This window comes from Notamacropus eugenii, chromosome 3, assembly GCF_028372415.1.
Source record: "Notamacropus eugenii isolate mMacEug1 chromosome 3, mMacEug1.pri_v2, whole genome shotgun sequence".
NCBI classification, from domain to species: Eukaryota; Metazoa; Chordata; class Mammalia; order Diprotodontia; family Macropodidae; genus Notamacropus; species Notamacropus eugenii.
Window position 1 is genome coordinate 292,801,896 of NC_092874.1, and position 26,601 is coordinate 292,828,496.

At 42.3% G+C, this 26,601-nt stretch overlaps 1 protein-coding gene across 6 annotated transcripts in view; it reads left to right on the top strand.

Moving 5' to 3' along the window:
- Positions 1-19,478, top strand: part of LOC140534643 (apolipoprotein L6-like) — a 31,277-nt gene extending 11,799 nt beyond the window's left edge. For all 6 annotated transcript variants that reach the window (XM_072655883.1, XM_072655884.1, XM_072655881.1 and 3 more), the window contains 3 exons: positions 5,226-5,337; positions 8,061-8,190; positions 12,521-19,478. In XM_072655883.1, coding sequence (XP_072511984.1) covers positions 5,226-5,337; positions 8,061-8,190; positions 12,521-13,454 — 1,176 coding nt within the window. In that variant the 3' untranslated portion in view covers positions 13,455-19,478. The remainder of the gene's footprint in view (positions 1-5,225; positions 5,338-8,060; positions 8,191-12,520) is intronic.
- The last annotated feature ends 7,123 nt before the right edge of the window (positions 19,479-26,601 follow it).

Genomic DNA, 26,601 nt, shown 5'->3' on the forward strand with positions numbered 1-26,601 from the left:
ATTCCGGGAATGGGGGAGAGTCCAAGAAGAAGAGGATGATGAAGGGTCCAGCCTAGCTTGAAAAAGCTTGACTGGAGAGAGCTAGGACCACCCCCTCCCACCTCTCACCCCCCACAGCAGTCAGTCTAGTGAAGAAGGCAAGTGAAAATAATAATTAAAATTTGATTTGTAATTCATATTAAGATTTATAACATTGAAGTATTAATTAACATCAATAATTAATTATAACAAGTGTTGATATTAATAATGGTGCCTAATTATTTTCCATAACACAATTCTATGTTTATATGATTAATATTCATTATTAGAATGATTAATTATAATGTAATATTAAGATAAGATTTGTAGCAGATATTTAAGATTTGTAACACTCTTAAAATCTACTAGTTTGCTTACAGGTAAATGTGGTTTCTTTCTTTCGAAACAAAACATGAGCCAAGTGCCTAATCTAATTTCATAATGAAAGGATGATGTAAAGTCTAAACTACGTTGAGAAACAATAGATGTTTAGATGTAGAAATGTCATCCCAATCTGTCATCTTCAATAAACTTGAAGATGTATTTTTTAAAGACTTCTCAGCCATGTTTTTGAAGAATGTGTTCGCTTCACTTAGAGACTGGAGACAATAAAGATGTCATTTCCCCCCATTCAAGATGACTGAAAGCTAGCCAAGGATTCCTTGTGGGGGGCAGGGGATTCTGGGTGAAGGGGACCCTTGTTGTAGAGGGGTCGTAGATTTAGAGCTGAAAGGGCCATGTGGTCCAGATCTCTCATTCTACAAATGAGAAAGCTGAAGCCCAGAGAAGGGACGTCACCTGCCTGAAGTCACACAGGATTAAGGAGCAGAGCGGAGTTCAAGTTCTCTGTCTGAATTCAGGGCTGTCTCCGTGACACTGTGTTCCCTCCAAACCCCCTCCTCTTCCTAGATAAAAGGACTAAGGCCCAAAGGTAAGGAAGATACAAGTGGGGCCAGAGCCCAGGCCCCTTTCTTTCCTTGCCAGGGAGGCCTCCCACTACTCCCCTTTGTCCCCCACACAAGAAGGGTTAGGGTCTAGCTCTGTTATTTAGTGCCTGAGTTGACGTGGCTGGGGGTAGGGAAGGTGACAGGCCCTTGGGTCCAGATGAACTCTGGCCTTCTTCTGCTGCAGTTATATTTAGAAAGGAGCCAGCCTGCCTGCCTGCCCACCTGCCCCATCTGCCTGCCCACTCCTTGGAGACCGCATTCCATGCAGCTGCCACTTGAATCCAAATATATTTAGGAGGCTCTAAAGAGGGCCTGAGGCCAAGGCTACAAGCAACTGGCTGTGGGGCCCTTCCCTGGGGGGCTTCCAGAGCTCCCTTCAGTACCAACAGAGAAAGAGGGGATGGATAGAGCTCTAGACCTGCAGTTAGGAAGTTCTGTGCCTCTCAAATCTGTTCATCAATAACATGGAATTAACAATGCCTGTATAGGAGCAGAATGAGGTCTAATGGAGAGAGAAGTCAGCTGGGGCTTGTGAGGCTGCTGGTGCTGATGGTGGTGTGTGTGTGTGTGTGTGTGTGTGTGTGTGTGTGTGTGTGTGTGTGTGTGTGTGTGTGTGTGTGTGTGTGTGTGTGTGTGTGTGTGTGTGTGTGTGTGTGCGCGTGCGCATTGAGTGCCAGCTGATATTTACTGTCTGGGGGACCCTGAGCAAAGCATCTGACCCCTTAGTGGCCCAGACAGCTCCCTGAGACTAGGACTGGGTCAAAACCTAACAAAAAAACCACCTAGAACCCTGGAATTAGAGTAATTTGTTGTCATTCTGCATTTTCTCAATCAATGGCTTAAGATACCCCCCCTGGCACAGTGGATGGAGTGTCAGCTTAAGTCAGGAAGGCATCAGTTCAAATCTTAACTCGGACACGTGCTAGCTCTGTGTTTCTGGGCAAGTCACTTCTCGTTTCTCAGCTTTCTCAGTTTCCTCCTCTATAAAATGGGGATGATAATAGCACCCATATCCCAGGGGCATTAGAAAACTCAAACACGAACATATTTAAAGAACTTTGCCAACCTTAAAGCCATAGAGAACTGTTAGCTATTATCACTATTATACCAAAGAACTCACAGTTGTGTCCTGACCCCAATTCCTAACTACTTATAGATGTGCCTGTTGTCTCCTCAAAGGAATAGAAGATTGTTGAGGGCAAGGATTGTTGAATGTCCGTCTCTGTATCCCCTGCACACAGCACAGTGAATGCTTGCCAATTGACTTAGCACTGGTGGGGACTCAGATGGTCTAGTCCAACCCTTTAGAATGTTCCTGACCTTGAGCTCAGCGCCCTATCCCTGCAAGAGACAGGTCAGATCAAACAGGCCAGATGGTACCAGGCTGTGGAAAGCCTCGGAAGCCAGGAAGGGCAGAAACTATGCCTGCTGCCAGCAGCGGGAAGGGAGGCTTTCTGGGTGTCACAGTTTCGGATGTCATTTCTCCTAGTTCCTGAACCAAACCATCTAGGCCTTCCTAGGCTAGCCCTAGCTCTAGCCCCAGAGACATTCCAGAGGCAGCCCCCAGGGGACTGAGCTCGAGCTCTCTCTGCAGGCTTTGTAAACAGAGATGCCCTTGCTCCCACACCTAGAGGAACAGGTTTGGGGCTTCAGGCTTCAGGAGCTGGCACTGGTCCCACCAACTTCTAAGCCACCCCCGGCACCTGAGAGCTCTGCCCCAAGTGGGGCCCCTTTCCTTTCTCTCCTCCTTCTCTTTTTACTGCCTCCCCTCCTTTTTTCCTTCCCCTTCGTCATTTCTCTGCTCCATTCCCCTGCTTTTCCCTATCCTTCTGTTTCCTCCTCTCTCTTCCCTTCTCCTCCCCTCTCCTTCCCTTCTTTCCTCTTCCCCCTCCTTCCCCTACCACTGCCCCTCTCTTCCCTACCCTTCCCCTCCTCTCACCTCTCCTCCCCTTCTCTCCCCTTTTCCTTCCCTCTCTCCTCCCTTTCTTCTTTCCACACCTTCTCCCAGCCCTTCCCCTTGCCCCTTCTCTCATCTGTCTTCCCCTTCTTTTGCTTTTCTCCCTCTTCCCCTCCCCTCTTCTCCCTTCTCTTCCCCTTCTTTCCCCTTCTCCAATTCCCCTCCCCATCTACCCTCTTCTCCTCCCCAGCTAGACATACCACCCAACAACACCAACCCCCTCCTATCTAAGACGATACAACAAGAGTCCTAGAGCATATGAATCTGAAGTCAGAAGATCTGAGTTCAAATCCTTATATAAGTCATTTCACCTACCTTTGCCTCAGTTTCCACCGATGTAAAATTAGGAGCTTGAACTAGGGGCCTGAGGTCCCTTCCTGATCTAAGATCTATGGTTCCAAGGCACAAGAGAAATATGTGACCAGATGACCCTCAAGATCCCATGATTCCTTACTTTGAGAACCACAGCCCCAGCTGCAAGAGCTGCAGATCTGGAGTCACGCGATCCCAACCTGAAGCCCACCTCTGCTGCTTCCTCCTTGTGTGACTGGTTCCCCTGTCCTAGCTTTGGATTTCTCATCTATAAAGTGAGAGGACTGCTTTAAAATAATTGCTGTAACCGTGTAAATGAAAAGATTAGAGAAGGGAACTGGACACTGAGAATTTGAAAAAACCCAGAATGGTTCTAAAGAATGAAAAACAAAACAGGTCAATCTCACTCCTCTTTGTAAACAGGTGGGGAACAACCAGGGCAGAAGGCTGCATACGTTGCCAGACCCTGTCACATGCTGGGTGTTTTGGTTTAACTATCTTTCTTTATTACAAGAGAAGGTTCCTTTTGGGGATTGGATGAAGGGGAGTATTTTAAAAATGATTGGGCTATCAAAACAAGAGGCATCAATAAAAATAATTTAAAATAAAATCAAATAAAGTATATGGACTACAGTATGACCCTGGGAAGGAGGTGCTATTATTATCACCCCCATTTTACAGATGAGGAAATTGAGGCAGAAAGACTACAGGCGATTTGCCTAGAGTTACATAGCTACTAAGGTCACATTTGAACTCAGGTCTTTCGTACTGGTCCAGCACTCTAACCACTGTACCACCTAGGTGCTATATTTCTATATATCTATGTACTTTTTTCTTTTTTTCATTAAATTTTGTTATTCGTTTTGTGGAGTAGATCCTAATTGCTTAGTGCCATATTATTTCTTATTCATGAGTTATTAGGACCAAAGGTGGCTAACCTGAACATGAACCTTCCCAAATTTAGGCTGGTCAGTGGATAATGGAAACATTTGCTTTCTGTCAAGCTAGTATCTGAACCAGCCCTGTCAGGGCTTATGTTCTACTGAAAGGGACTTTGATTACCTAGTGTCACTTACAAACTATGAAGTGTGTGTTCATCCTTCATTGCCAAAGAAGACCATGCCATCAGAGAAATAATGACATGACTTGCACTTGACTTTGTTTTGAGTGAGGGAGGGCTGTGCAGGTCACCAGCCTCACTTCTCCTCCAGAACCATCTGAATCCAGTGACCAGATATTCATCAGGATGACTGGAGATGACCCAGGATGAGGCAATTGGGGTTAAGTGACTTGCCCAAGGTCACATAGCTAGTGAGTGTCAAGTGTCTGAGGTGAGATATAAACTCAGCTCCTCCTGACTCCTGTACTGGTGCTCTATCCACTGCACCACCTAGCTGCCCACAAACTATGATAATGTCTCAAAGAAGGACTTGTTATATGGATTTGGGGGGCTAGTCTGGGAATCGAACCTTTGTAACATTCTTGCTAAAGGAAAATATACTTCAAGTTCCAACAACTATCTTATGAATCAATTTCTGGGACACACCTATTCATATATTAGAGACTTTAAAAGGTCTGGGTTTTTAAATTTTTTACCTTGTTTTAAATTTTAGACTTAAATACTAAAACTTAAATGCATAATAAGAAAGGAAACATACTTAAATATTACAACTTAAACATAAAATTAGAAAAGAAAAAAACTGTGAAATTTCCATTTCAAGAAAGCCTGCACTAATAAATAGTATGTGCTGTGCTGTGAGCTGTCCATCTTTACTTTGCTTTCTTGTAAGTTTTCTTTTATTCTTTGCTGAACGCTTTTTACTTTGTTTTCTCATCCCCACCAAAGGCTTCAGTTAAGTATGGACATATTTACATATAGATATGGATATATACACATTCATATACAAATGTACACACACATACATATATAAACATACTTTCCTTAACAGATTCTACTCCTAATCTTTGTTTTCTGTTTTCTTTGTTTAAAGGGAGAAATATCATTTCTTTCATCCTCAACTCACTTAGTCAAGCTACACAGGAAAAAAATAATGGAACACCTTCTGGATACCATTACTCAAAAGTTCTGGAAATGCAAACAAGGTATCACTTTCCTTTTCTCAAGGTGGCTCAGTATTATCCAGATCTGGGATCATTTAGCATTACCCAAAAGTAGAATAGTTCAACATTATCCAGACTTGAAATAATTCAACATTATCCAGACCTGAAATGATTCAACATTTCCCAGAACTGGGATAATTCAGCATTATCCAGATTTGGGACTCAGTATTATCCAGAGCTGAAATAGTTCAACATTATCCATACTTGAAATAATTCCACATTACCCAGACCCAGGATAATTGAACATTATCGAGACTTGCAATAGTCCAAATCTAGAATGATTTAGCATTATCAAGTTCTGGAAATAAAGGTCATCAGCCTATAGCCCTGGGTTTACCTGTTCTAGTCACTCAGTCTCCACATGGATTGAAAAAATGGCAGGAGAGTTTGGATGGGGGAGAATGGTGTCTGAATGTCACTCTTGGAAAGATCCACTTCATTTCAACTAATTTACTTCAACGGGCATGTAGAAGGATTTCCCTTGTGTGAGGCTCTGTGCAAGGTTCTGAGATTACAAAAATGAAAATGAATTATTCCCTGCTTCCATTTTTCTTTGAAGATACAATATATATCCCACCCCAGACAAGGAAATAGCTAGAATTCTCAGTCCAGTTATGAAAATCTCCAAAGCTCCCCTCCTGCCCCTTTCCCTGGGCTTGAGGAATATCTATCTCAGCCAGAAATCTGTATGGCCGTATGGCCTCTCACTCATCTAAGAAAACTCAGTCATGCTGGACTCTAGAGGCTCTCAGATATTTTGGTCTCAGGTCCCCTTTACATGCTTAAAAATTATTGAGAACTCTGCCCCAGAATTTTTCTCTATGTGAGTTGTAACTCTAGATATTTGCTGTATTAGAAATTAGAACATCTTAGTACTTATATATATTTAAAGTCTTGATCTCATGGGCCCCACCTCCAGGGGGCTCACAGGGACTTACAATGTCTAGTCAAAGGTCTCCTATGAACTCAGCATGTGTGAAGCTCTATCAGATCATGCCAGTAGGCATTGCTAAGGTCAAGGTCCTAGGGGACAGACACATAGCAGAATCAGTGCCCTGAGGAGGGCAGGAGGATGGAGAAGGAGCTGATAAGGGTCCCCAAAGACCAGCCTCCCATAAAACCCTAGAACTAGAAGGGATCTCAGAGGTGCTCTAGTCAGACCCCATTATTTAAATAAGAGGAAAGTGAGGTTTAGAATACTGAAGTGACTTGGATAAGGTCACACAGGGAGTAGGTGGCAAAGGCAAGATTTGAAACCCGTACCTTTGATTCCCAAATCAGCTAATTTTGTTTAGGGATTCCTCCAGGGGGAAAGGCTCTCCACAAGGAGAGGAACTCTGAACTACGAGGGGAGGAGGAATTGGGGGGATAGGAAAATAGGGCTTAGAGTTTTAACAGGATCACAGATATAGCTCTAAGGCTTTCAGGGACCTCAGAGTCAACCCACGCATTTTTGCAGATGGGGAAACAGGCTCAGGCTCTTTGTGATGGATGGACACCACATCCCTCTAGCAAACTTTGCCCTTTACTCAAAAAAACAAAACAAAACAAAACAAAAAACCCAAGTACCAAATACTTCCTTTTTCTATACTGACAGGAGTTTTAGAGCTTTAAATCGTACAAACTTCTTGTCTGACAGATGAGGAAACTGAGACCTAGAGATGTCAAGTCACACAGATCTGGCCCTCAGTATCATCATCACTCATTAGATGTCAGTGTGGCAGAAAGAACTCTGGAAACATGGATTCAAATGCTATCTCTGACCTCTGCCAGTTGTGTGGCCTTGGGCAAGTTGCTGGATATGGCTGGGTCTGGCTCTCCTAACATATAAACCAGGGAAAACAATATTTGCTCTCCCTCCCTCCCAGAGTTGTGATGCAAGTGTTTTGTAAACCTTGGAGCACTAGCAGAACCAGAGCTATTATCCTGAGAGTTCCCTGGAGACCATGCTCTCATTTCTCAGGGCTCCAAGGTTTACAAAACACTTGCATTACAACTCTGGGAGGGAGAGAGAGCAAGTCTTATTTCCCCTGGTTTATATGTTAGGAAAGCCAGACTCAGACATGTCCAGTGACTTGATCAGGGCCACACAGCTGGCAGAGGTCAGAGATAACATTCAAATCCAAGGTTCCAAAATTTTTTGAGACCACAGAGTCTCTGCCCTGAGAGGTACCACTCTGGACCCAGTCACAGAATCACAAAATGTCAGAGTTGGGAGGGGTTTTAAAATATGGAATGTCTGAGGTGGGAGGAACCCTTGGATCACAAAGTGTTAGAGCTGGGAGGGACCCTTAGAACAGGTAATGTTAGAACTGGGAGGTATCTTAGAATAGGGAATGTCAGAGTTGTGAGGGATTTTAAAATATGGAATATCTGAGGTGGGAGGGACCCTTAGAACATGGAATGTCAGAGGGGAGAGGGGCTTTAGAAAGCATTTACTCCAACTCCCTCATTTTGCAACTTGAGTAACTGAAGTCTTGAAAGATTGAATGATGGATAATGACAGCTTAAATTACCATCAATCCTTAGGGTTTACAGAACACTTTCCTCACAACAATCTTGAGAAATATAAATAGGTATTAGAAGTACTGTCCCATTTCATAGTTGAAGACACTGAGAGTCGGCCAGGTCTTGGTCAACGTTACCAAGACAGTAAGGATCAGAAGAAAGCAAGACCTCTGACCATTTTTTTCCTCATCCACTAGAAATCAACTGCCTTCTATCTGCCATCCATGAGGATATGCCAGACTCCAAAAGCATGAAAGAGCTGAGTCAGAATGAGCTCTCTGAAGATGAAGCTTGGGAGAGATTCTTTGCTGATTCTATCTCAAAGAGGTGACTGGCCCAGGGTGTTGGTGTCCCTAAGGAGGCTCATTGGGGGACTTCCTACCTGGGAAGCTGCCCTCTTCACTAGACTGAGATCTCAGTGGTAAAGCCTGGGTTAGGGGAAAGAGCACTGGATTTAGTCAGAAGACTTGGCTTGGAATCCCCTCTGCCATATCTACTACTTCCTATCTGCATTACATTGGGTATGGACCTGAGTCCATTCTCTTGGACTCAGTGGCCTCGTCTGTGAAAGGAGAGGGTGGACTAGATGACCTTTTAAAGTTCCCTCAGCACTAGCTCTTAGGACTCTAGGGAAGGGACTGTGACTTAATCATCTTATAGCTCCCCAGTGCCCAGTGAGCTTAGGGCTGTACACATACATTGTAGGTAGACTGAATGACAGTTTTTCTAGACTGTTCTTTCTGACTTTGATGAATAATGGTGACCATGGCACACAAAGCTGTCATTTCTATAGTACTCTAAAGCTCTTGTAAAGCTCTTTACATACATTATTACATCGAAGTCTCATAACAACCCTGTGAGGCAGTTGCTATAAGTGTTACTATGCCCATTTGATAGACGTAGAAACTGAGGCTCAGAGTGGTGAGGCAAGTAACCCCAAAATCTGAAGCTCAAGCCATCCAAAGGCTTCAGAGTTATATCATGGTTTAAATGAAAACGTTCTCAAGCTTGCGGGAAGAAAGGTGGACCAGGAAGAGCTTTGTAATGATGTGTTCAGTGGGGTATCCCATTGGATGACTGAGGTTGAGTGGCTTCATATGTGACCCACTACAGCTTACAGAAAACATCATGTAGTAAAAGAAGTCTGATTCAGTAGAAATGCACCACAGTTTGAAGGCCTGAATTCGAATGCTACCTCTGCTACTTGTGGTGGTGGAGAAGTCACGTCTTCTCTCTCAATCTCAGTTTCCTTACCTGCAGAATGAGAGAGTTGGCCTTCAGGACCTCCAAGGAGCCTTGCAACACTAAAGATCTGTAATTAATGTATCTATCCTTTTCCTTTTGCCTGAATTTTTGTAGTGTCTCATCAAACTAGGATGCAATCTCACAATTTTTCAGTAGGTGTCACCATCAGGCATGCCATGAACTCCTACTGGCGCCCTTTTGTTCAACTTGGGTTCCTAGGTTCCATAGCACTAATCAGCACTAATAATAGCTCATTTTTAGAGTGCTTTAAGGTTTGCAAAAAGTTTTCCAAATATCTCATTTTATCCTTACAATGACTCTGGGAGATAGATGCTATCATTATCTTCACTTTACAGATGAGGAAACTGAGACTCATGGAAGTTAGAGGTCATAGGTTTAGAACTAGAAAGGATTTTAGAGGTTATATCACCCCCTCATTTTACAGATGAGGAAACTGAGGCCCAGGGAAGGTAAGTGATTTGTCCAGGTCAAAGAACTAGTGGACTGTTCTTTCCACTGTTCTTTCCAGTGTTCTTCTGTCCTCTAGGGCCATAGAGAATAAGTTTAATTCTTTTTCTGCATGATAAATCCTTACATACTTAAAAATAACTTTTATGTCTTTAGAACATGTAATATCAGAGCTAGAAGGGATCTAAGAACATAGAATGCTGAGTTGGGAAGGGCCTTAGAACAGGGAATGTCAGGGTTGGGAGGGGCCTTGGAACATGGAATGGCAGAGTTCAGAGGGATCAGAGTCTTCTTTTCTCCAGAAACAGTCATTGAATGATATGGTGTCTCGCCATCTTGGTCAGCTTCTTTTCCATAATGAAGTAGCACAAGGTAGCACAGTGTCTCAGATTTCTGATCGGGGCAAAGAATGCAATAATTTTTCTCTCTGTCACTGACCATGAGTGATACTGTCCAGGATCCCAACCCACCTCACTGCACCCTTGTCCAATGCCATGGCACAGGGTGGCAGTGACTCTGGGTCCTTAGATATTATATCAACAGAGCATGAGCTCCAGCAGGACTTTTTCAAGCCAGATATACATTGGTTATGTGAAGACTCTCTATCTGCTGTCCAAGGACAGCCAAGCATGAAGAGGTTCAACAATTGAGTTGATCACAGGTCGACAATGGACTTTATAACAATAGAAAGTTTTAAACTCATGTTTGGAGAGGCACTTGATGACCCAACACCATCAATCAATCAGTCACTTATTGCATATCTACTATGTGCCTCTACTAAGGTGGCACAGTGGATAGAACACTGGGCCTTGGAGGCAGGAAGACCTGAGTTCAAATCTTGTCTCAAACATTTACTCAATGTGTGACCCTGGAAAAGTCATTTAACTCTTCCAGACTCAATTCCTTCATCTATAAAAAAGATTGGGTTGAATTTGATGGTACCTAAGGACCTTTTAAATTCTAAATCTATGATCCTATAAATTATATCCAGACTCTGGCATCTCACATGTTATCTCTCCCTCCTATCTTCATGTTCATTGCCAATTGGATAACCATCCATCTGCTCATTCCCTAGTCATTGATAAAAAGCAGTCATTCTTGTTCAAGAATGATATTATTAATTACCACACTAATCTCAGTTGCTGAAGAGAGTTACCAGGGTCATGATGTCACATCAATGTAGACCAAGAATAAAGTTCAGATACAAAGGAAGACAATGCTAGAAAGAAGAGGGGGGAGGGAAGAAGAAAGAAGAAAAACATAGAGACAGAGATAGAGAGGGACAGAGACCATGAAATACAGACAGAGAAAAGCAGAATGTGTGTGTGTGTGTGTGTGTGTGTATGTGTGTGTGACAGAGAGAGAGAGAGGAAGAGAGAAAGAGAGAGAGAGAAAGTCTAGAGATCACTTCACAACAGAGAGAGCTGAATTTAATTCAAATCAATGTGCATTTATTAAGCACCTACTATTTGCTAGAGACTGAGGATACAAAGACAAAAGTGAATTGGCCCTGCCTTTCACAAAGTTTACATTCTGTCAGGGAAATGAGGTGCACATAAATCAGTCCATACAAAATACATAAAAAGTTCCACCTCTCACAATGCTGTCTCTGTGGCCCTGGGCAAATCATTTCCCTCTCAGTGCTCTTTAGGCAATCCTCTGAGTCTACATAGAGAAGGTATCAACTTGCACTGGCATAAGGAATTTCCTCATGATGGGACTCCATATTGGTGCCATTACTGATCCGGTTCCTCTGCGATATGTGCCAGGTGATGGGGATATGAAGGTAGAAGTGAAATGGGGAGCTCTGTGTACCCCAAGAGAGTGCCTCAGCTAAAAGTAGTCTTCAGTGGAAGGCTGAGTGGACTTGGGGATCAGGCTGAACCTTTCAGAGGTTTTCATTCAATTCAAGGCAGCAAACATTTCTTAAATATCTGTACTGGGGGCTCTGTGCTGTAGAAAGTTTGAGCTAGGATAGAGTTCAGAGCTTAGCATAAAAAAAGAGGGAAAGTACCCTTCTCCCCACCTCCTTGGTCTGGTCTGAGGTCCTTAACAAGAAGGATACCAGGTCCCCATTCCCTACCTCATGCTCCCCCCCCCCCCCCAAGGAAGCAATCTTCTTTTTGCTCAGGCACATAGAATTGACTTCTTCTTCCAAAAATCAATTATTTGAAATTGGGGAACTTGGAAGGAAGCCCTAAAGATCAACCCCTTTAGCTTTCAGAATTCTCCTTATTAGACCTGAGGGCAGGGATTGTATTTTCCTTCCCCCAGTGGCCAGCACTCTGCCTTTCATGAAGAGGATCATTGGTTTAGAGATGGAAGGGGCCTTAACATTCATTTAATCCTACCACATCGCTTCACAGATGAGAAACCTGAAAATCAGAGAAGGGAATTCTAGTGGATTATAACCTTCCTGAGGACAGGGACTTTTGTTTGTTTTTGTAGAAGCACCTAGCATAATGCCTGACACATGGTTGAGGCTTAATGAATACCTGATCCATTGATTGAAGAGGTCCAAATTGGAATTTCAGCATATCAGTCAAGTGCACTTTCCCCTGTTCCATGGTGCCTCCAATGCCCAGGACTCAAGAGGATTTCCATTTCTGACAGACTTCTTTTATGCTCTGAAATTCTATGATCTGAGTATAGAAATGCAATTTATTTTGTTATTTGGGCAGCGAGGCAACTCCTGAGGTATAACATGCCAGGCTTGGAGTTAGAAGACCTGAGTTCAAATCCAGTCTCAGATACTTCTTAGTTGTGTGACCCTGGGCAAGTCACTTACCCACTATTTGCCTCAGTTTCCTTATCTGTAAAATGGAGATTATAATAGCATCCACTTTCCAGGGTGGTTGCAAAGTGCTTAGCACAGTCCTGGCACATAATAAGTACTACATAAATGTTAGCTATTATTATTAATATCATCATCAATCATTCATAGGGCAGAAGCTAATGCACTCTATGAGACCCTGTGTGGATTACATGGAGACAAGCTGTTTGGTGACATCATTTTGCAAGATGACAGTCTCTCAGCTGAGGACAAAATCTTTCTGAAAGAGTTTCCTGAGAAGAAGACAGAACTAGAGGAGCGTATCCAAGGCCTCCATGCTGCTGCAGACCAAATTGACAGGACCCACAAGAAATGCGCCATCACCAATGTGATAGCAGGTTCCGCCAGTGTCCTCTCTGGTGTCATGAGCATCCTGGGCTTGGCTCTTGTGCCAATCACAGCAGGAGGAAGCTTGATCCTCTCAGCTTCTGGGATTGGCTTGGGGGCAGTAGCTTCCATGACTAGCCTTTCCTCAAGCGTCATTGAACGTGCCAGGAATTCAGCAGCAAGAGAGCGAGTGAGCAACTACAAGGGGACCAGGGGACAAGCGGCTGTGGCAGTGTTGTGTAGGGAGGCACCCCATGTTGTTTCTGTCGCTCAGAAGTGTGTTTCTATGGGTAACCAAGTTATGGAAGAAATAAAAAAGAACATCCATGCCTTCCGCTTGGCCAAAGCCAATCCCTGTTTAACTAGGACTGCCAAAAATTTCATGACTACTGGCAACCTCTCAACTCAGAGTGCCCAAAAGGTGGAGAAAGCCTTTGGTGGTACAGCCCTAGCCATGACCAAAGGCTCCAGGATGGTGAGCGCCATTTCAGCAGGTGCACTGGTTCTGGTGGACATGATTACCTTCATACATGATCTGCACCATTTACTGGAGGGGGCCAAGGCTGAGATGGCAGAAGAACTTAGGGAGCAGGCTCAGGAGATGGAAAGGAAACTTGAGGAGCTTTCTCAGGCCTATAATAGTTTGTTGGATATCATCACCTTGCAGAGCAACAGAGAAGGGGAAGCTGTGGATGACATGGTGGGATCAACTCAATAGGCACACAAAAAAAGTGCGTTCCTTTAGGTTAAGATTTATGGGATGTTCAACCTGCAGCGTACAGCTTACTTAGGAGAGCTAAGGCATGTGCTGGGACCAGGGACAGATTTATTGGCACTCACACCTGGTCAAGAAATGACCAATGACTTTTTGTCAGTATTGTTGGTTTTCATATTTTTCTATGTCTCTCTCTCTCTACACACACATACACACATGTCTGAATATATTGTATATCCTAATTCTTAACAGTCTATTCTCTTTCTCTTTTCACTGTCTCCCATTCTGTTTCTCCTCTATCTCTTTCTCACTCCTCCTTTTTCATATACATATATACACATAATGTAGTAAACAAGATGATCTAGAGATTCTAATTCAAGAAGGCAAATCCCACATCATAGCATGGAGACTTGGTGGGACCTCTAAAGAGCTGTAACATTGCAAAGCAACAAAGTAGACAAAAGAGGGTAACATTGTATCTTACAAAAATATGCTCACGAGAAGAAATCCAGGCACCTGAGGAGAGAAGTGTAGTAGAGAGCATTCAGGAGAGACTGAAAGAAAAAAGAAACAGAAATATTATACTATACACCTCCAAGCCAGATAGAGGAAATGGATGATGAATTGGGAAGCGTCACAGATCTCATACTGAGACATGGCCTCACAGGGATGAGGGTCTCTGACTATGCAAATATATTAATCTTTTCCTAATAAAAAGGCCACAAATAAATTTTTCACTTGTTTTAATTTTATTCTTCAAAAGGTAAAAGGAAATTTGTGAGTCTGAAGCTGATCCCAGCTAATAAGGAGGAACTCATTAATGAAGTAGAAATGATGGGAACTTTAGGAGAAAGAGACCATGCCTTCTTAGAGTTTTGATAGGTAGAGGAAAGCCAAGCACATTCCAGCTTGAGTTTAAAGAAAGGATATTCTCCATGGCCTGAAATTCTAGAGGGGAAGTTGGTCCAGGAAGGATGGGAAACCCTTAAGAATGAAATCCTAAAGACACAAAGAGTGTAAGCAATTCCATTGAAAAGCAAGTCAGGAATCTTCTAAAGGAGAATAATGGCATCTAACAAGAAAAGTACGGAAGATGGAAGCCAAGGTATGCAATAAACGAAGAATACCAAAGGAGAGTAGGATGCTGTAAGAATGGTGTCATGAGGGCGAAAGCTCAGAATGGAGGTTGATGAATTTGAGCTCTGCTGGTAGCAAGAGGATGATTAAAGAAAGAGGAGCTTAATCAAAGGGTGGATGGAATGGTGATAAAGGATAAAAGAGAGAATTAATAGCTATTCAATTCTTTAGGTTTTCTTTAGTGAGCTTGAATCCCAGCAAAATGCAGAAATGGATTACTGAAAGGCTCGTCTATGAACGCTCAGAAAAGGAAGAAGTCACCTGTTAGGGCTGATATGGATTGGGTTGTGCCCCAGACATCCCACTACTAGGCATATGCCTCAAACAGGTCAAAGAGAGAAAGAAAGGTCCTATGTAAATCAAAATAGTTATAGCAACACTTTTTTTTTTATAGTAGCAAAGCCTAGAAATAAAGTAGATGCCCATCAGTTGGGGAATGGAGAAGCTGTGGTACGTGAATTCAACGAACTATTACTGTTCCTTAAGAAATGAGGTCTACGAAAAGTTTAGAGAAGCGTGGGGAGACTTACACAAAGTGATGCAGAGTGGAGTCAGCAGAGAAAAAACCCCAATGACTATAATCATACAAATGGAAACCACCAACTACACCACCAAAGCATTGAGCTTGTCCTTAAAAACGAAAGAAGAAAATGTATTCTTTCCCTTCTTTGCAGAGACGTTGTGCTATAGGTGTAGAGCATTTTGTATACTATTTGAGTCAGCTGATGAGTTGTCTATTTTATTGAACTGCTCCCTCCCCCACCCACCTTTTTTCTTTTTTCTTACAAAAAAAAAATGACTCTCTGGGCAGGGTATAGAGAAGGATACTTTTGGAAATGCAGTTGATACAATGAGATATCAATAAAAAAGTGTTAATAAAAAAAAAGAATGGAGAGAAGAGGCAAAGATGGAGGAGTAGCAACACTGCAGAACCCACAGAATGATGGAGTGAAGTGAATCTCTAGCCCAAGGCAGCCTGGAAGGTCACCAAGAAGTGTCTATAGTGCCAGGCTGGGAGCAGAATGCAGTCTAGTGTGGGCTGTGCTGGCACAGAAGGGAACTGAGCAGGCCTTGGGGGGACTGAATCTCTCACACCTGTGGTGGTTTCCAGACTTCATGACCCCAAAATGCTAAGGACAAATTGGAAGGTCAGTGGAAAAAACCTGTGGGACCTCTGTGAGAGTAGAGTGGTCTGGCCACAGCCCCAGGGCAGCAGAGAGGGTGGAAGAGTACATTGAGGAGGAGCCCCCAGCAGCAGCAGGGCAGTGGCAGCCACTGTTTCTGGAGCTCTAGGCCCACAGATTGTGGTATATATATATATACACCCCCCCCCCCCCACTGGAAGCAGAGAACTACCTTGACAAAGAGTTCAAAAGTCAAGTAAATGGCTGGGGAAATGAGCAAAAGCTAGAAAAAGAATCAGACTATAGAATCTTACTTTGGTGATAAGGAAGACCAAAGTACACAAACAGAAGACAACAAAGTCAAAGCTCCTCCATCCAAAGTCTCCAAGAAAAATATGAATTGGTCTCAGGCCATGGAAGAGACCAAAAAGGATTTTGAAAATCAAGTAAGAGAAGGAAAGAAAAAATTGGGAAGAGAAATGCATCACGCAAGAAAATCATGAAAAAAGAGTCAACTGCTTGCTAAAGTAAACAAAAAAAAATGCTGAAGAAAATAACACTTTAAAAAAATAGACTAATCTAAATGGCCAAAGAGATCCAAAAAGCCAATGAGGAGAAGAATACCCTAAAAAGCAGAATTGGCCCAGATGGAAAAGGAAGTTCAAAAGCTCACTAAAGAAAATAATTCCTTAAAGATTAGAATGGAGCAGATGGAAGCTAATGACTTTATGAAAATCAAGAAATTACAAAACAAAGCCAAAGGAATGAAAAAATAGCAGACCACGTGAAATATCTCATTGGAAAAACAATTGACCTGGAAAATAGATCCAGGAGAGACAGTTTCAAAATTATGGGACTACCTGAAAGCCATGATCCAAAAAAGAGCCTAGACATCATCTTTTAAGAAATTATCAAGGAAAACTGCCCTGATATTGTAGGGCCAGAGGGTAAAATAGATATTGAAAGAATCCACCAATCGCTTCCTGCAAGAGATTCCAAAAGGAAAACTCCTAGGAATATTGTAGCCCAATTCCAGAGCTCCCAGGTCAAGGAGAAAATATTGCAAGTAGCCAGAAAGAAATAATTTGAGTATTGTGGAAATAAAATCAGGACAACACAAGATCTAGCAGTTTCCAAATCAAGGGATCACAGGACTTGGAATATGATATTCCAGAAGTCAAAGGAACTAGGATTAAAATCAAGAATCACCTACCCAGTAAAACTGAGTATAATACTTCAGGGGAAAAATGGTCATTCAATGAAATAGAGGACTTTCAAGCATTCTTGATGAAAAGACCAGAGGTGATTAGAAAATTTGACTTTCAAATGCAAGAATCAAGAGAAGCATGGTAAACAGGAAAGAGAAATCATAAGGGACTTACTAAAGTTGAACTGTTTACATTCCTACACGAAAAGATCTTGTTTGTAATTCTTGAGATTTTTCTCAGTATTAGTGTACTTGGAGGGATTATATACATATAGACAGAGGGCACAGGGTGAGTTGAATAGGAAGGGATGATATCTAAAAAAAGTAAAATTAAAGGGGTGAGAGAAGAATATATTGGAAGGAGAAAGGGAGAAATAGAATGAGGCAAACTATCTCATATAAAAGAGGCAAGAAAAAGCTTTTTCCATGGAAGGGAAAAGTAGGGAAGGTAAGAGGGAAAGAGTGAACCTTACTCTCATCACTTTTGGCTTAAGGAGGGAATAATATGCACACTCAATTTGGTATGAAAATCTATCTTACACTACAGGAAAGTAGGGGGGAAGGGGATATGTGGGTTTGGGGGAATGATAGAAGAGAGGGCAAATGGGAGGAGGGGGTAATTAGAAGTAAACACTTTTGAGGAGGGATAGGGTCAAAAGAGAATAGAATAAATGGGGGGCAAGATAGGATGAAGGGAAACATAGTTAGTCTTTCATGATATGACTGTTATGGAAGTGTTTTGTGTAACTACACATGTATAACCCATATTGAATTGCTTGCCTTCTCAGAGGGGATGGGTGGGAAGGAAGGAAGGAAGGAAGGAAGGAAGGAAGGAAGGAAGGAAGGAAGGAAGGAAGGAAGGAAGGAAGGAAGGAAGGAAGGAAGAGTAGATGGAACTCAAAGTTTTAAAAATGAATGTTAAAGATTGTTTTTACATGCAACCGGAAAATAAGACATATAGGCAATGGGGTATAAAAATCTATCTTGCCCTACAAGAAAATAGAGGGAAAGGGAATAAGAGAAAGGAGAGGTATGATAGAAAGGAGGGCAGATTGAGGGAAATGGTAATCAGAATGCATGCTGTCTTAGGGTGGGCAGAGGGGAGAGATGGGAGAAAATTTGGAGCTCAAAATCTTGTGAAAGTGAATGTTGAAAACTAAAAATAAATTAATTAATTTTAAAAAAAGGATGGGTAAGTGTAGACAATATAAAATACTTGGGAGTCTACCTGCCAAGACAAATTCAGAAACTACATGAACACAATTACAAAACACTTTTCATACAAATAAAGTGAGATCTAAACAAATGGAAAAAATCAACTGCTCATGGGTAGGCCAAGCCAATATAATAAAAATTACAATTCTACCTAAATTAATTTAATTATTAATGCCATACCAATCAAATTACCCAAAGTTGTTTTATAGAGCTAGAAAAAATAACAACAAAATTCATCTGGCAAAACAAAAGGGCAAGAACATCAAGGGAATTAATAAAAAAAAAAATGCAAAGGAAGGTGCCCTAGTCATACTAGATCTCAAACTACATTATAAAGTGATAATCATCAAAGCTATCTGAGACTAGCTTAGAAATAGAGTAGTGGATCAGTGAAATAGAATAGGTACACAAGACACAGTGGTAAGTGATCAGAGTAATCTAGTGTTTGATAAACTCAAAGACCCCAGCTTCTGGGACAAGAACTCACTAGCTGACAAAAATTGCTGGGAAAACTGGAAACCAGTATGGCAGAAACTAGGCATAGACCAACATCTTGCACTATGTATTAAGATAAGATTGACATGGGTACATGATTTAGACATAAAGGGTGATACCATAAACAAAATTAGGAAAGCAAGGAATAGTTTATCTGTCAGATTTATGGAGAAGGGAAGAATTTATGACCAAACAAGAGCCAGAACATTATGAAATGCAAAATGGATAATTTTGATTACATTAAATTAAAAAGATTTTGCACAAACAAAGCCAATGCAACCAAGATTAGAATACAACCAATATAAAGCTGGGAAACAATTTTTACAGCTAGTATCTCTGAAGAAGGGCCTCATTTCTAAAATATATAGAGAACTGAGTCAAATTTATAAGAATACAAGTCATTCCCCAAAGGATATGAACAGGCAGTTTTCAGCAGAAGAAATTAAGGCTATCCATAGACATGTGAAAATAGGTTCTAAATCACCACTGATTAGAGAAATGCAAATTAAAGCAGTTCTGAGGTCCTACCTCACACCTATCAGTTTAGCTAATATTACAGAAAAGGAAAATGATAAATGTTGGAGAAGATGTGGGAAAATTGGGACACTAATGCATTGTTGGTGGAGTTGTGAATGGATCCAACCATTCTGGAGAACAATTTGGAACTATGCCCAAAAGGCTACAAAACTGTCCATATACTTTGATCTAGCAAAACCCCTACCAAGTCTGTATCCCAAAGAAATTACAAAAGAGGGAAAAAGACTTACATGTGTAAAACTATTTATAGCAGCTTTTGTCATGGTGGCAAAGAATTGGAAATTAAAAGGATGCCTATCAATTGCTGAATGACTTCAGGGATCTGTCCTTGGTTCTGTGCTATTTGACATTTTGAGTCCATGCCTTGGATGAGGGAATAGTATGAATTCCACAGATTACGTGTCATGTTGGGTGATTGTGCTAGGATCCAGAAAGATTTCACTCATCAGGTTAGAATGATAAGATTGACTTCACAAAATGAAATAGAATAGGAATAAATGACCTATACTTGGACATAGCTTCCCAAGTATAAGAAGGAGAAAGGATAGCTACAGACCAACTCATCTGAAAAAGAAATGATCCAGAGAATTTAGCAATCTGGAAGCTCCAATGGAGCCAAAGAAATGGCACAGTAACAGAAAAGCTCATGGAAACTTCATGCTGCTCCAGAAGGATGAGAAGCAATAGAGGTGATAGTTCCATTGCAATCCGGTCTGGGCAGACCGTATTCAGTTCTGAGAGCCACATTTTAGAAAAGAGAGCAAACATCTCAAGCAGGTTCAGGGTAGGGTGAAGAGGATGGTAAAGAGACTGGAGTTGAAAGATTTGGGATGTTTAACTTGAAGAATGGGGTGGGTCTTCCAGGCTTTGAAGGGCTGTCATGTAGACTTGTCCTGGTTGGTCCAAAGGGCAGAGCTAGGGACAAGAGATGGGTTTCACACTAGGAAAACCATCTTAATAATGAGAGTTCTCTCAAAGTGTAATGGATTGCCTCCCAGGGGAGTGAGCTCCCTATCAGCAGAGGTGTGCAAGTAGAGCCTAGATACACTTATACGGGAAGTCATACAGGGGACTTCTATTCTGGTATGGTTTGAACTAGATAGTCTGAAGGCTCTTTGGGCTCCAAGATTCTGTGATCCTAGGAGACTGAGGTCAGGTTTAAATTAACTCATGTTTGTATTACAAATGTCCCGCAATGAGAAAATGGTCGATTTGAAGAAGGATGAGATGACAAAAGGATTCTGGCTTGAATTGTGAGGCTATAGTTACTATATTTAACAACAACAAAAACCCACAGTAATAATAATAGGGTGGAACAGCACTGGGGGCTGTTGGCGCTTTTACCATAGAAACTCATCTCTTTGTGGCAGCGCCCAGTGGTAAGGAACGATGGGAAATTTAAGAAGCAGTCAAGGAGATTTCAGTGTAACAAGACAAACAAAGTTGGCAGCTATGAGTCAGCTAATTACCAGAGCAGAGTTGCTGAGAAAGTGTTTCTTTTCTTAAAATATGGACAAATGAAATGAACAGATACACGTAGGAAATTCTGCAGTTCATCAGTATGGTCAGAAAATGAAATATTCTGATGAACCGAATTTTCTGAGCTGATGATGCCCACCATCGCAGAAACACGGCTCAGTACAAATGACCGTTGATGTCAACAACCTCATGAATTAACGAGGGTTTCCATTTGGAGCTATAAGATGGGATGCTCACAAATACCACTTGCCAAAATTTGGAAATGGGGAAAAGGCAGGATATAATACGTTTATGCATGTGCCCCAAAGGTAACATTTTTAGCATTTCATATAATGAACTGTGGCAATGTTCACTCTCTTTTATCCTGAGGTGGTGTCTTCTCACACTCATAGCACACATATACACAAACACATCCTCAGTAGGGGCAGAAAAATAAATTAAGTCTATGATTCACAGGTGTTTTCACACAGCTTGAAGTTCTAATCTTTGACTTGCAACTTCAGAAGAATCTGTCAGTGTGGTCCCTGAAGCTTCTCCCCTTCCCCCCATTTATCTGATGGTTTATTCTGAGTGTGGAAACTTGGATGTGAGGCCCTCTCAATGTGCTCTAGATCTGTGACTGCTGGAAGGCCAACTTTCCTCCCAAGGTTGCTGAGGACAAATGAGAGAATGATTGCAAAGTGCTTAGTACAGTGCTTGGCACATAATAGGGGCTGTCTAAACGTTAGCTGTATTATCATTATTATTTGCCCAGTCACACAGCTGGTTAGGTGTCAGAGCTGGTTCAAATCGAGGCTCTCTGACTCCAAATTCTGTGTGCTTTCCACTAGTCCTGTCCTCCTGGGACAGACTCTAATAGATTCCCCCCTTTTCTCTGTAGTGAAATCAAAGGTCACTTCTTTGTCTCCTGGCTTTGTGTGAGCTTCTGATCAGTATGTATAGGGGCAACTGCTTCCCTCTTTCCTTGAAAGGTTCCATCCTTAGAGAAGAGTACAGTAAGCTCCAAAGCAGCTCCCTGTGGTTTAATCACAAGATCACCAAAATCCATCTGTGAATTTACTGACAATTCACTAGATGGTGCCAACAGTTAGGAGTGGCCCCCAGAACTGGTCAAAGTAGGGGAAGCTACCCTGAATGGGCACCATGAGACCTTAACAGCTTTCTATTTCTTCAACTCAACTGGGAGTGATGGGTAGTGGGGAAATGGCATCAATCCAACGGTCCAGAAGATGGAGTTGTTTAGGTTGAGGTCAAAGCCTTGTTTTTCAACTGTTGCTGGATGAAATAGCATGGCTCCTGAGGTAAGAGCAAAGCTGGTATTTTGTGGGTTTTGAAGAGCACCATGAGGGGTGTGCCTGCTTTGGTTGGAAGGATGTTAAAGCTATGTTGGTTTGCCTCTTAGCTTAAACACCGCTCCATCCAACACAAAGTAATGGCTTTTACTTTAACCCTCTGCCCTCCCACAAAAGCCTATTCCCTTCATAAAGCATTCAGGTAGAATATAAGCTCCTTGAAAGCAAGACTATATTACTATTATTGAAGTTCCAGCTAAATGTCCTCCATCTGCAAGAAGCCTTAGCGTCTTCCCTCTGTTGATTCTCTCCACTTTATTTTGTCTGTTGTTGTCCCTGGGTGGTTTTCATGTTGTGACCCTCATTAGACTGTAGACTAACCCTAAATGTGTTTTGCCATCCTCTGTATCCCTACAGCCTGGCATACAGGAAGTGCTTAATAAATGCATGTTGTCATAGATCACAGAACTGAGAAGGTAAGCCCCCTGAAGGCAGAGTCTACATGATTTTCAAAAACAACATTTGATCCTTAGATCCAAAGTGCTTGCTTAGAAGAAACACTATTGATGGTTGATTGTTGAAAGGGACCCTGGAACATCCAGTTCACACCCCTCCTTTTACAGATGAAGAGAAGTGAAACCCAGACAGGGAGAGACTCACCCAAGGTCATACAGAAAACTCAGAACAGAAATGGAGTAGAACTCAGACTTACTGACTCCCTGACTGGTGGATATTAATGTGACCCGCCTCATGCAGCAGTATTGAGTTCCCTCAATCAATTAACCAATCATCAAGTATTTATTAAGACCATACTCTGTGCCAGGAATGGTGGTAGGTCCAGGGGACACAAATGAATGAAACCATCCCTGCTTGCAAGAAACTTAAATTCTAATGATGGGAGACAAGATCATAGACATCTCTACCCATATACATATGTATGTGTATATATGTATATATGTGTGTATACGCATGTGTGTATAGATGTAGGTAAATTCATATGTATATAAGTACATGTCCTTAGAAAAATAAGAAGAATAGATACAAGAGAATATAAATAAAAGACTGTGAGATTAAATACAATGAACAGAGTAAATAAAAAATACAAGCTAGTCTAGGGCGCACACCGTTGTGGAATCGGGAAATGCTTCAAGCAGAAGGCGTGGCTTGAGTTGTGTCCAGGAGGAAAACAATTAGTTAACAAACATTTATTAAACACCTAGAGTGCGCTAGGCACTGGGGTAAGAGCTCAGGAGACAGCAGTTCCTGCCCTCAAGGGGACTCACATTCTAACTGGGGGAAGACATGTCAAAGATGGTACATACAAGATACAGACACTGTGAAGGGAAAGTGATCTCAGAAGGCGCTAAGCAGAATGAGGGACTGAGAAGGGCCTCCTACAGAACGTGGACACAAAGCTGAGACTTGGGGGAAGCTGGGGAAGCTGAGTTACAAGGGAGGTGGTAGAACATTCCAGACAAGAAAGATGGCCAATTCCAAAGCATGAAGGTAAGCTAAGCGGCATGTGAGAGAGACCAGTTAGAATTGTAGAATGTAGGAGAGGAAATAACATATGATGAAGTAGCAAAGATGGATCCAGGCAAGGTTGCAAAGAGATTTAAAAATGGAACAGAGAAAGAAGGCTGTGTTGATGCTATCAGTTCGAGGTGGAGGTTTGCATCAGTCCCTTTCAATGCATATGGTTTGGGAGCCAGGACTGTATCTCCTCTTGGTTCCCAATGAATGCTCAGGGGATAATGAATCAGATCAATCCAGGTATTTATCACCTCCCTTGGTAGCTGGTGTGGGGGTTGCAAAGACAAGAGGTTTAGTAGCCCTGATTCTCAAAAAAAGACCTTATATTCAATGACAAAGTCTAGGCAGAGACCAGAATGAGAAACATAGGAGTTGAAGTTGCCCAGACTGCTTGCCCGAAGTCACCAATGACCTATCCATAGTTAAATCCACTGGTTTTTTTCTTTGCAGAATTTTTTTTTTATTATTAAAAAAAGAAAGAGGGGGGGAAATAGCAGTTCAGGAAATCTAACACATCAAGCAAGTCCAATGACATATGCTTTGGGGGCCTTCTTTTGGGGTCCCACCTCCTTGACCCTGTTGCCCACCTCCTCCCTCACTGCACTCATCTCCTGTATATACAGAGCTGTTTTCATGTTGATTTCCTGATTAGACTGTGAGCTCCTTAGGATTGGTTTTGCTCATATCTACCACGCTCAGCATAGTGCCAAGCACATAGTAGGTGCTTAATAAATACTTGCCGCATTGTAGTGAACAGCGTGTAGCCCCAGGGTCAGATGACCTAGACTGAAATCTTGCCTCTGGTACTTTGACTTTGGGGGTTGCTTATAACCTCCCAAGGATCTCAGGTTGCTCATTGGCAAAATAAAGGTTTTTAACTAAATAATCTCTGGGGTCCCTTTGTGTTCTAGAACTAGAACCTGATGTACAACCTGCCTCCATCTGCTACCAATGAGAAAATGTTTGCAAAGTACTAGGCAAACCTTAAAGGGCTCCATAAGTGTGAACTATGCATGCTATGCAGAAATATAAGCTGTGTGAGGGCAGGTCTCTCCATCTCTCCCAACCTGTTTCCTTGTCTATAACATGGAAATAATCAGAGCTGTCACCTTGTAGGGTCATTAGGATCAAATAAGAATGTATGGAAGGCGTATAAAACAAATCTTTTTATTAAGCAATTTGTTCTGTGAAGTTTGGATTCAGTCAGAGGGCCACACTTGAGGACCTAGAGGGCCACATGTGGCCTTGAAAGCACAGGATCCCCACCCCTGTTCTAGGTAGCTGTGTTAGACTAAAAGTTGCAGGGAAGTTACCAGGTCACATAGGTAAGGGGAATCCCCTATTATTATTGAAATCACAGATCCTTTCTCTAGACCTCTCCTTCCTCAACCTGGTTTTTAAGGTCCTTTTTCAGCCTGGGATCATTGCACCCTCCCAGCTTAAAACAACTCACTTCTACTGGAGATAAGCTTGAGCCAAGCTAATGTTCCTGATGTGTATGTCTTTGCTTGAGCTACTTATATCCTATGCCTGGGAAATCCTTTCTCCCCCTTGGGATGAGATGTGGTTGGACTGCCATCCATACCATGAGAAGAAATATTCACCATATGTCCCCTGGAGTATGCATGATGAGCTACTTAATCTGGTGAGCAGTAGTGCATTCCTCTCGTATGGACCTGGTAGAATGGGCAGAAGTTGGCAAAGCCCATGGCTTCCTGACCAAAGGGACTCACTTTCTTCCCCGTTGCCCTGCAGGGAACAGGCTCTAATTGATGCAACTAAACATGCTCTCTCAAAATCCTATCAACAGGGTTTTGAAAAGATCCAAAGGCCTGAGAAACTGCAGGAAATTCTAGACAAAGCCAGGACCACAGGCTGGTACAGTGAGGGGTAGGGAGGGTGTATCATATAGGATATCAGTCAATGGCAACACTTATTGTCTACTTTATGGGAGATGTGCTAAGTACCAGAGCTATAAAGACAGTGAAAGCTCTTCCCTCGGGGGCTTTAGATTCTAACTGGGAAGACGTATATGTATGTGTTCATGTATATTATATAGCATGTATATACATACATATATATATGTAATTTGTTGATCTATTGTATTGTGTTTACACACACACACCATTTTTTGATTTACTTGTGCTCACTCTTTGTGACCCCATGGACCAGTTAGTTGTCCCATGGGGTTTTCTTCGCAAAGATATTGGAGTGGTTTGCCATTTCCTTCTCCAGTGGATCATGGATCTTTTTGTCAGAGGTTAAGTAATTTGTCCAGGATCACACAACCTGGAAGCGTCTGAGGTTGGATTTGTTGTACTCAGGTCTTCCTGCCTCTTCCCCCTTCCTGCCTAGACGTGATTTCACCCATCTAGATAACTCCTGAGTGAGGAAGCTCTCAACCCATACAGATGCTACCTCTTAGTTTTAAGATTTGCCTGAAGTGCCCTCCTAGCTTCAAGGCAGGCTCTTTATCTCCCCCAACCAGTTTCCTCTTCTAGGTACGTACATTATCAAAGATGAAAGATGGTTATGAGAGAAGCGCTATGTGCTGGTGGGTCACTCCCTGCTGAGGGGGGCCAATGAAGAGGGCACATTGCATCGGCCCAGCTGAAGAGTGGGCTAGTTTTGCTGCACTGCTCCCCCTTCCCCCTTTTATTCTGTTACAAGGTGTGGCTCTCTGGTTAAGGGAGTGGGGAAAGGCCAAATTCAGAAAGGAAGGGGGATGTAAAAACAGAAGACAAACATTTTTGAGTGCAATATTTTTAATGCTAGAAAAGACTGCTGTGGCAGATGCACACACAAGCACACATACATATAAAACATGTGTTGATGCGAAGGCTCAAAGTTTCCAGTGGATGGGAACTCATGAGGAGGTCACAATATTCAGACCTTGTCCAAGGTGATGCAAAAACCGTGGCTGGACACGTTGGTTCTGGGCAACCACGACAAGCTCCCAGACAACTCGTTTCCCCTTTTGCTCTTTTCCCTACTATTATTTATCCCCTGCTTCCTTCTAATAGCACTTACCTTAGGCCACTGGCTTTCCTCAGAGTGGGGTGGTTTTCTCCCAGAACTTTCCCGCTGAGCACCCAGACCCACAGGCTGAGAGTCCAGTCTGGCCTCCTGAC